Source organism: Stegodyphus dumicola, chromosome 5 (genome assembly GCF_044657685.1).
Source record: "Stegodyphus dumicola isolate Sdum_Otavi_A_Nest chromosome 5, ASM4465768v1".
Taxonomy (NCBI): Eukaryota; Metazoa; Arthropoda; class Arachnida; order Araneae; family Eresidae; genus Stegodyphus; species Stegodyphus dumicola.
Window position 1 is genome coordinate 144,470,232 of NC_140772.1, and position 12,025 is coordinate 144,482,256.

Consider the following 12,025-nt stretch of genomic DNA (forward strand, 5'->3'; position numbering starts at 1 on the left):
CAGTACTCAGTTCCGATTACGCATTATTTTGTGTGAGGGAAATGAGAGATCATGGGATATGTCATGTGATATTAATGGACGAATTACGGTTCTTTAATCGGAAAAGGGGGGGAAATCGGGAAAAATCTGGAAATTTTGTATTTGGCTTTATTCTGTGTTGTGTGAAACAGTGTTCGTGAATTTTTGGATCCCATAGCCGTAACTAAAGTGAATTCGAAATGGGTAGTTATGTATGTATTAATTTAATGTATGTGCTCATTTATATTTTAAGTAGTGTTTTTGAATTTAATTATATTTTAATTAAATGCTAGTTATTTTGTGAATTTTATGTTTGTAGGAATTTGGTATACGTTTTAGTTGAAGTAAACGTGCATGGAAATAATTTAAATATTTGACACTAAGTATTTGTAATGCTTGCGGTATGAATTCGTTGGTGACGTGTATAATGTAATGGATGATTTAGAGGTTAAAAGTTTTTGGATATTTTATTTATTTTATATGTGGAAATGTTCATATTTGTAAAGGGTAAATACTGTTTCGCGATCAGGTAATTTCATATATGTTCTTTTTACCGGGTTTAAAGATTGAGAAAATTGTCATGTATTTTCCTGAAATTTTTCTAATTTATGAGAAAAAAGCAGTGTACATGGATATAGTGAAGAGTGTGCGCAATGCCATTTTTGTGCAATTCTGGGATGTTTTTTTAAGTAAAAATAAGTCGGCATGTACATGATTTATGTGTATGTGTTATTTTGAAAAACGCGTAAGGAGTATGGTATTGTGTACTTTTTCCCAATTTTGCAGTGAATTTTTGTCATTATTAAGCAGTTTTGTTAGATAAAATTTCTAGCATAAGTGTAATTCGGCTAAGTAGATTGTTGGAAGAAGTGTTCAGTAGATAAAAAGAAAAGAAACATGTCTTTACTTCGTGAAGACAAAATGGCGGCGGGAAAAAAAAATAGAGGGTTGCTGTACGAGAGTTGGTCGCCAAATTTTTGCCAAAAAAACGCCAAGTTACCATAATGTAAAGATCAACCTTTTTTTTTTTTTTTTTTTTTTTTTTTTCCATCACGGAAACTGATATATCCGCCAGCAGTTTTTCCAATATCGAGCATAAAGAGATTACGCTTCATACGCTAAATATCTAATAAGAATCTGTGTAATGTTGTGCTACTTCTTGTTGCTTATTATTATTATTGTTTGTGTCTGTGATATTTATGTATTAAATTCATTTGAGATTTATAAATGAGAACCTAATCATCGAAATTTAAATGCTGCAGTGCTCATGGTTTCATGAATATAAATTCATAAATTATTCCTGTTTAAACTTTTCGTTGTACGACTCTATTAGATGTATTTACACAGTACTTGCAGAGAGTGGTTTCGTTTATAAAATACATACATACAGTAATTTTAAATAATTAATTAGGTATTTGTTTACGGGAAATCTTGGGTTATTTTAGACAACGCTTAAGTATGTTTTTCCAAAGTATCATGCTTTATAAAGAGTTGCATTATAAAAAGATGTAGATCGTGAGAAGCAAATTGTCATATTCATCATCGCTTGTACTATGTAACGTTTTCTTCACTTTAGAAATCTAGCAAAAGTATTATCAAGTGCTTACAGTACAAAAAAATATCATATAGTTTATTAATCTAAGTTACGTTTAAAAGTTCAGTGGTATTTCATATCTGATGTCTACTAAAAGTACTCCCTTGTCATTTAGTACATAATACATACAGATAAAACATGTAAGTGTAACTTTTCAGTTGTCATTTAGCAACATTGCTGCTGTCGTCATTTTTAAAACAGAAGAGGCTTGATATTCATGAGAGAACTAAACAAATTGTTGTGTTCTAAGATAAGCGAATAACCTATCCGTATTGTTTATTTTGACATACTGAACTGCCTACAAGCATTCTTCTTTACCTTCAAGGAGCTAATACGTTTCTAGCATGAGGAATTTTTTCTATTTCGTTGTTGATTAGTAACCTTTTACCCTCGCTTGAGCAGCTTGGTTCCTCAACATATCGCACTCCGTTGCTGAAATATGGCTTTTTCAGAAAATTACGCCGAGATTTCTTTTCGCGCAAAGTTTTTGGATAAATTTTCTTGTTTATTTCAGCAAAAATAATATTTTATTTTCAGGGATGCGTATCACTCCTTAAATGAACATTTCATGTTTTCATTATTGTATACCCTGCATAAAAAAATAGAACAGTCCTGAATTCCCCGTTCTATTGGGCCGATTGACGAAATTTAACTTGAATTTTCCATATCTCGAAAGCGCAACTTCGAATATATATTAGATTTACATATAGCATTATTCTAACGTGGGTACTTTGGCACGAAATCGGACTACTTCTGAAATCACATACATATTACTTTCCATGTTTGGTTTCTACGTTTCAAGTTATGCCAAAGTGTCAAGTTTTGTAAAATTCGCACGAGTATATATTTTTAAAAACTAAACTCTCAAAATTTTCTCCCCTCGATGTTTATTGAAATTGCTATATATTTATAAATATTCTCTTTATTTATTAAATTTAATTCATTCCTTCATTCAGAATTCGAAATTTAGAATCAATTAAAATAAAAATCCTAGTATTTTCTGGTTTATGTTTGAAGTTTGTATTTTTTAGTAACTTTTATGAATTTTTCGAATAACTATTTTGAAAGCTATCAAATTTTCGCCATCATCTTAAAGTAGATTTATTTCGAGACATACCTGGAATAAATTAACAGTTTATTCAAAATTTCTCAAGATATACGTGAATTTATAAAAAAACGTAGTCGCACTTCGAATAAGGAGGAAAAGGTTAATCTTAGGATTATGGTAACTTGGCGATTTTTTGGCGACCAACCCTACTACAGGAACCTGCTAGTTTTGTTTTGGACGCCATTTTGTTTTTACGTAAAAAAGGTGTTTTTTTTTTTTTTTTTTTTTTTTTTTTACTTAACATTTTTTCCAACAATCTGCTAGCCGAATTACGCTTATACTAGAACTTTTATGGAACAAAAGTGCTTAATCATGACGAAAATTAGGTGCGAAATTGGGAGAAAGTGCAAAATCGCCCACTGCTTGCCGCCTTTTTAAAAATTGCACATACACGGTATCATCCATGTACACGTCGACCTATTTTCACTTAAAAAAACATCCCAGAATTGCACAAAAATAGCATTGCGCACACTCTTGAAGTTATCCATGTACACTGCTAAAGTCCTAGCTAGTAACCTTTATCGCCTTACCAAAATATCGCCAAACTACCTGTTACTATATTCCAATGATTAGCCGAGGAAAACTTTATTTCTGAACATTAGAGTGAAGTGGAAAGGCTTCGAATACAGAAGACAAATAGAAGAAATCATGTTCTTGAATGTTCAAATGGATGACTATCATTGTCCAGACAACAACGCTGTTAACGCACACCAAGGGATTCGCAAACGTCACGGAACAGGTCGTTAGGAATATCGCGACATTGTCTTTCAGTTTCCAATTTCAATGCATCAATTGTTCTTGGTTTGATGCTATAAACTTTCTTTTAGATATTCCCACTAAACGAAGTCCATGGGGTGATGTCTGGGGAATGCGCAGGATATTCAGGGCTACCCCTCCTTCCAATCCATGGGTCTGGAAAAGCTGCGTCGAAGTGAGCGTCGTGATGGTATTGCAGAGGTGCTCCGTCTTGCTGAAAGTAATTTTTGTCGTCATCACCAAACATCTCTGAAATTTGTGGACCGACAAACTCCTGAAGCAAGTTTAGGTAACTCTCATCAGTGACAGATCTGTTAAAAAATGGTCCCAGAGCGGATATTCCACACCACATTGCTACTCCTGTTTAGTTTACATGTAGATTTACAAAGCCCTCAGAATGTGCAATTATGACTATTAATGGAGCCATTTAATTTAAAAGATGTCTTATCGCTCCACACACAGAATTGAACTCTTTGGTCAGGATAGTCTTCGTTGAGATCAGGTTGATCAGTTGATCAGGTTGAGTCTGGTTAGGGTAGTCTGCTCTTCTTTTCCAGAGCTCGTGGATGTCCGTGGTCGTCCAGAACTTTTCCATCTGCTTCAAACCTGTCTCTGATGCCAGGAATGGTTCGGCACGTTCGTGGCGCTTTTGCGAATCCCCTTCTGAAATCGCCTTTGCACTTCAATGGCGTTCTCGGTCTTCCAGTTCTTCTTTCAGGACAAACTTCCTCTCTTCCAAGCTAAGTTGATTTCCTGCCATGCTGTCATGAATTAATTACACCTGCAATTAAAAAAAGGCAGCATGTTAGCGACAGTTACATTGTGAGTACATTTTTTGAGACACCCTGTATTTGCGCGTTTTGAAATGTGGCATGTTTGTTATAAGCGACAATAATGAAAGATTGTAGTAAATTAAGATTTTGCCAAGTGAGTTATTGTTGGCGCAAACCAAAAAAAGTGCACCACACTAAATTTTTCAATTTCTCACCCTATTTACAAAATTTAATATTAGGCACAACTCCAGTCGTAGAATTGAAATATGGAAAAAAATCCGTATGTCGTTTCAGAATAAATAGGATTTTGCGTCAAAATACCTAGGTAATCTAATATATTTGCTAAGTTGCACTTTCGGGACATGAAAGACTCAAAGTTCGTCAGTCGACCCAGAAGAATATGAACCGTAATAATATTAACCGTAATAATATTAATACGAATCTTAGCAGATAAATAAAGATACGCGAAGCAGAATCCATTTCCGTAATGATTCTCCATAAAAATATTTCAGTTCTGTTACAGAAGAAAATCGCAGTTTTCATACCTATTGCTTGCTGAGCTGAACGATCCAATACAACCTAACGACAAAATATTGTATTTCTTTCTATGCATAACGCTTTTTTATATGAAACCCAACGCTTTTTTATATGAAAGTTCGCTATAAACCAGTTGTTCTTTGCATGTTACTAAACTATCCAGTGCAATTAATGTTTCAAGGTACTGCTTTCATTACTTATATAGTTGATAATAAATAGGAATAATTATTAAAAACTTTTCTTAGCGATATTTTAACATGGTGTTACACTGTTTTATTTGCGCAGATTAAATATTCTATTAGAGTACTAGAATTTAAGGGTTCATCTTAGGAACCAAATTGGTATAAATGGGAATGCTCTCGGTAGCGTATTTTTAAACTTTTTCAAGTTTAGGCTTCACTTCGTAGCTCCCGAAGCAGGAACTTGCCTATGCCCTTATACCAGCTTAATGCTTGGCCTTTCAAAATTTGCCGTAGTAACTGTAACATTCTGAAACACGGTATGGTACGAAATGAAAGTTCATCTGTTCCAGGAACAACATAATGGAACCTTCTCCGTCGAAAGTCGCAGCGGGTTTCATAGCGTCCCTCATGGTCCGGACTTTGAAGCCCAAACCCTCCACTGGGTTTACTATCGCCGGTGGATATTTAAGCCTTGGAGCAGCCCAAACTAAATTTTCCACTTTCCAGTAACATGGCTCGTAAACGTAAACAAACTATAAGATTCTAGTTGAATTAAGGTTACTTAAAAGCTACAGCTTAATAGAACTGTAAAGCTATTATTCGCTAATTTCTGATATGTCAGAAACATTGCAAGAAGAAGAGTGAAAAGATTCACTGAAGAAAGTTTCACAGACGAAACTTCTCGTGCGTACAGTATCACGCGAACAATTTTGACGGTAATTCAAAATAGAAAGAAAGATTAAAACTAATAAAAAGTTGAATAACCAGCCGAAGCTGCACAGAGATAATTTAACGCGTAGTTGGCTCTTGGCTCATACAACTAACGTAGGTTAACCGGCAAATAATATGCAGTGCCGTAAAATAACAAGCTTCAACTAGTAACGAAACAACATGGCCGAAAGGCTGAACACGCTCTGTTTGAAGAAACACACCTCATCATTCCTATCCTACTTTGCACAAAACGCGAAACTAAAATCTCATTCTGGCAAGAAAGCGTGGGTTGAAAATGAGAGTTTGAAGGGGAGGTTGCTGCCAGAGTAAAATTTAAGCGCTAGGAAAATAAAATAAAACTTTCATTTGTATCTTTTAATAATGGTATAAAGACTATTTTTACTAAATCCACAGTTTAAATTTTTCTTCAGTTAAAACTTTGATAGGTACAGGGTTTCGCTAAGAAAGCATATTTCTCAAAATTACCATGAGAAAAAGGTATTTTCTTGATATTAATTCCAAGATGCTCCTGTTGATTTATGTACTTTTATCCTGATGATTTATGTACTTTTAATATATTGCTTTAATTTCTTGGACATATTTCAAGATTCGGGGTATACATACTTCCGGTTATATACATATTTTCTTAAAGGCGTCAAGAAAATATTTTTGGCTATACGGCTTTACTGGTCAGTGAGTATTAAGGAAAGCTCCTTCCGTTACAATTAATCTTAAAAAAAGTATTCTAAAGTTATCAAATTTGAACGTTTAGAGGGATTTCAAGAAATTTTCTCTTCAGAATCGGATTTGAAGAAATTTATTTTTTCTTACATCTCTAGTTAAAATTATTTTGACTAAAAGTTGTCATATGTAATGCTTCAGTTTTTGAAACTAAATGCTGCTTTAAAAGCATAGTTATTTAAATATGTTCTGAATAACATTATGATACTTTATCAACTCCGTTTTGGATATTTAAAGGCTACCGTATTTAAAAAAAGTTCAAAATGTCGATTTTTTACTTTGAGTTTAATTTTACCTACAGCTCTTTTAAATACACTGAAACCATGAATAGCGAACCGCTTATAACGATTTAACATTTCGGTCCTGTTTAATTTTCTATACACTTAAATGTTACTTTATGCGGCTGTAGCAAAATTCTAAATATAATTAAAAACGGATATAGCGAACTTTGTGGATATCTTGGACTGAAAATATTTTGCTTATTTTAATCTTTTTTTCCAGAATATCTATAACGTCTAACTGAAAAATGACTGATCCTTAAATTTCTTTTATTTAGATTATTAGAATAATGAAAAACTTTTAGATTATAATAGCTACCAGCTCACCGGTTATTCAGCACGGCTCTCTACAGAATATCAAATTTTCCGGTTTTAACTTTTACTATAGACTTTTCCGGCAATAAATGAAGCTATTGAATTAATGAAAGCTAAATTGTGCAAACTGTATTTCTCACCCCTAGTGAATTTCAGAATAATGTTTCTGTAATATCTTACTTCATCTAAATTTTATTATTTTTTTATCAAATTTTATGATCTTTTTTATTTAATTATTTTTGTTCATATTAAATTTTCTTATTAAAATTTCATTAGATCTGAATTTTCTGAATCTATTACAGACAATTGTAGGGACTTATATGAAGAACTAAGCAATATTTAATCAGTTGATAATTTTGTTTGTCTTTTACTTTAATATATAATACATTATGTTTATCCACAAAAACATTATGTGCATTAAGCCCACCAGCGGCCGAGCGGTAAAGTCGCTGGTAGTTCGGTCCGAGGTTCGAATCCCGCGAACAGGTTGGCTGCATGTGTAACGTATATACGAGCCAGTTTCCCTTAGAAAGTCCTCCACGAAGGCATCCCTCCCCTTAGGCAGATAGCCCTAGTGTGCTTTGCCATAATTAAATACACACACATACACACGAACCACATTTCGATTCTATGATTCAAATAATGCCAAAGTGCAAGTTTTCTATAAATCGCACAAGTAGTTTTTAAAAACGTAGCTCTCAAAATTTTAGCTCCTTGACATTAATTAAATTTGATATATATTTATTAATATAGATTTTTCTTATTACACTTACTTGATTCCTTCTTCCAGAAATCGAAATTTAGGCCAAATATAATTCGCACATTTTTTTTTTTTTTTTTTGTTTTAGTTTTATTTTTAAATATGTTTTTAAAATAAATTTTCTAAATTTTTCGAAAACATTTTACATTATAACCAATAAAACGTTTGACATCATCTTAATGTAACATCATCTTTCTAGGTACACCTGCAAACAATTAGTTCTTTATTCAAAATTTCTGAAGATATCCGGCTTTACATTTTGTGCGTTTTGAAGTTTGGCATATTTAATATAAGCGATAGTAACGAAAATCTGGTTTACACACTTTGTTAAAATTATTTGAAAGGATGAACGATAGACTTCTTTTCCTGTACGGTGTATGCCATTGTATCAATGAAAAAAAAAAAGGAAAATAAGTAGGTTACTACTTGTATAAATTAAGAATTCCGCCAAATGAATTACTCTTGGCGCAAACTGAAAAAAAAAAAATGCGCCGACATAAATTTTTAAATTTCTCTCCAAAATTTACAAAATTTAGTACCTAAGCATAATTTGACTTGTAAAATCGAAGTATGGGAAAAAATTTATATGTTATTTCAGGAAAAGTCCGGCTTTATTTCAAAATACCTACGCTAGAGTAATGCTATAAATAAATCTATGTCCTAAGACGAGCTTTCGAAACATGACAAGCGCAGTTTGAATTTCGTCAATCGGCCCAGCAGAAGTCGTACAGAACTGTCATATTTTTTTGCGCAGTTACATTAACACATGCTCATATTTGCAGCTAGACATAATGAGGGAGTGTCGGATGGGTGTAAAAATCACTGGAGTTGTTAGATCAGCATTTTGGAGAAGCTATTGCACGGCATATATCAGTTTAAACGACGTCGAGATGCTGCATCAGTGCGAAATGTGGAAGAATAAAATCTGTTAGACGACATCTCGTCCTCGAGCAACCACAACAACGGAAGAGCGTTATATTGCCCTGTAGGCAAGAAGAAACAGCAAACAGCGGGAAAAATCTCAAGACATACAGAACAGGCGTGTTACCATGGCCAGAAGGCTGCACAATGGTGGTCTCTTTGTACGACGACCTGTACGGTGTATACCATTAACGCCTGCTCGTCGGGGAAGGTGTTTGCTGTGGTACAGGGCACACCAGAATTGGACAGATAATTAAACAAGCGTCTAGCCCCTCAGATGCTAGTTTCCTCCTGATTCATCCCTGATCATTTGTGCAGATCAAGGAGGTGTAACCTCCTTGGTGCAGATTCACGCGCAGCGTGTTTATGTCAGGGAGCTCGGCATGCAGAAAGGAATCAGCTGGCACCGACGCCGTGGCGTTAAGTTACAAAAGTGCTGCGCATTACTCAGTGCAAATTAATTTGATATTGATTTTTGGTTGTTTCTCATTTTCTATCAAATAATATATTATTTTGATTTGTGTTTTCCCTTTTGCGCCGTTTTGTTTAATTATAAATCTATATATAAAAGAATTCCTGATATTTATTTATTTATTCATTCGTCTATACATCATCGCCCAAAGCTATTACAGATGCAGATATCAAAAACTAGGAGCTAATTTCTTGTCTACTGAAGGCGTCATTTAAGAAGAGATTTTTGAATTTCGGCACCCAAGGAGAGGAGGGCAAAACATGTTTTTACGTTTTTTCATATAAGGAAGAAACAGATGTACACAACAGTCTTGCTTTAAAATGTATGGAACATGAATACTTAAAAACCAGTTTCAGAAGTTCGACCCCCAAGGTCCCCTACCCTTGAGAATTCGGCCCCCAAGGGGGTAGAGGGCTGTGGTAATACAATTTTTATTAAGGTAGTACAATAAGTGAGACAGATCGTTAATAATCATAACAATAGAATAGAATAAATATTATTTTGTCTTTCAATGTTATGTGTTACCAGACTAGCAGCGTTGTAATAGGCAAGTCGCCACAGGGGCAAAACATGTTTTTCATATATTTCTTCACACTTTAGACATCCTTAAGATTCAGTGCTCTATCAAACAAGTTATTGTCTTTACTTTTATATTGGATAACGCCATTTAATCGATGAATAGTAGGTTTAAAGGGCATAGGAAGTTGTATCAAGACATATCACTTCTCGATCCCCAAAACGTTTTGAAGCCATTGTCGCCGAACACTTTCGACTATTTTTCTATATTATTAGAGTATTATGCAGGTGTAACAGCCGGTTAAAATTCTTAAGGACGAATATCAGGACCTAGTAATTAAATGTAAAATCATAAAAAATTCATTTGAAAATCATTATTCTGAATCTAATATTGAGTCAGAAAGAGAAAAAGCTCTATCTATTCATGAGCATTCATCCATTCATCCAAAGCTAAATGCAATTTCTTGTGTGCATATAAATTACTCTTGAAATATAATTTATGTAGTATTGTGTATGCCAATGTCTTTTTTGCTTATACGTTTGTACTCGCCCTATCTATAACGATGAATGTGAAAGAAATTTTTCAAAATAAAAAATTGTAAAAAGTAGATTAAGGAGTGCAATGAAGCAAGCTAATTTGAAGTCATTACTATTGATGAACATAGAAAAGCAAAAATTAAAGATATTATGGAGGAAATATTTGCCCAGGCACATGGAATTAAAAAATCTTTAAATGGCTAATTATGAATCAGCGGCTGTTTTGTTTATATATTATTTAGTCACTGTTATTTATTGTTTATAGTTTATTTTAATATATATATATATATATCTGAATAAATTGTTACTTTTCTGTAAAGGTAACACTTTATTCAGATATAGGAGCACAAAACCTGCAGTAAGCATTCCACGCCTCTTGTTTCAAATGACTCGTCACAATTTCCGCAGTGTTTCACAGTAACGGTCAGCGTTTACTGTTTCACCACGTGGAAGGAACTCAATGAGCCGAATGCCCCTCTTGTCCCAGAACACTGTGCACATCACTTTGCGTACCGTTAGCGTCTGTTTGAATTTTGTCCCGACTGGAGATCCACTATGCTGCCAATGCATTGACTGCTGCTTGGTTTCCGCAGTGAAGTGCAGAATCCAAGTCTGATTGCCCGTGACGATTCCATCGAGGAACTTGTCGCCGTCATCGTGATACCGTTACAGAAATGTCAGTGCTGCTCCTAAGCGTTCAATTTTGTGTTCAGATGTCGGGTTTTTCGTCACCCACCTGGCACACAATTTTTTGAACAGCAGGTGCTTAGTGACAATCTCTTGCAACAAGGATTGATATCTGCAGAAAATGGCTGCTCAGCTTCGGAATCGTGAAGCGAAGGTTTTCCATCAGAAGCTGCCGCACAAGCTCAACAAGATCATCGTTGATGAGGGACTGTCTGCCACTGCACTCTTCATTATGAGCACTTTGACGACATTCTGAAAACTGCCTAGACCAACGATGCATCATCTGCTTTACTCATGATGTTTGTCCCATAGACCTGACAATGATTTTCAATTGGCGCAGTACTTCATTCAAGAACTTTATCACTGACCCAACCTCGCAGGCGGCAGGAGAAGGAATAAGAGCTTCCATCTCGGACTACTGCAACCACGCTACGGGCACGAGGCACAAGCGTCTAGCCCCTCAGATGCTAGTTTCCTCCTGATTTCTCGCTGATCATTTGCGCAGATTCACGTGCAGCGTGTTTACTCCAAAAATTTCGGCGTGGTCAAAGCCGATTTTTTTAAAACGCCACGCGTTTAAAACGTTGCGAACTTAGTGCGCATTACTGAGTGTAAAATAATCTCTTTTATTAGTTTTTCTGAAATAGTTTTCTTTTTAATTGGTATACATATTTATTTGTTCATATGTTTTATTATAAATCTATACATAAAGGAAGAATTCCTGATTTATTCACCTACAGATCATCGCCCAAAGCTATTAGAGATATCAAAACTTAAGATCTTATTCCTTTTGTACCGAAGATGTTATTTAAGAAGCGATATTTTAAGATTCGGCGGGCAAAACGTGTTTTTGTTTTTTCATATAAGGAAGAAACAGATGTACATAAAATTCTTGCTTTAAAATGTATGGAATATGAATACCTAAAAACCAATTTCAAATGTTTTCAAAATTCGCCCCCGTAGGGGGGGACGTGTTCTTTACATATTTCTTCATATCTCGGATATCCATAAGACAAACTTATGAATTATTGCTGTAAAATGTAAGGAATACGAATAAATGCTGACGTCAACATGCGTGGGAAGGGGGACTGATTGGCATAAAATACAAGTTTACATAAT

At 34.5% G+C, this 12,025-nt stretch overlaps 1 protein-coding gene across 1 annotated transcript in view; it reads right to left on the reverse strand.

The window, feature by feature from the left end:
- Positions 1-3,289: 3,289 nt before the first annotated feature.
- The window catches only part of LOC146997260 (inositol polyphosphate-5-phosphatase A-like), a 202,156-nt gene continuing 193,420 nt past the window's right edge, over positions 3,290-12,025 (reverse strand). The window contains exon 6 of the mRNA XM_085816251.1: positions 3,290-4,257. Coding sequence (XP_085672377.1) covers positions 4,241-4,257 — 17 coding nt within the window. The 3' untranslated portion in view covers positions 3,290-4,240. The remainder of the gene's footprint in view (positions 4,258-12,025) is intronic.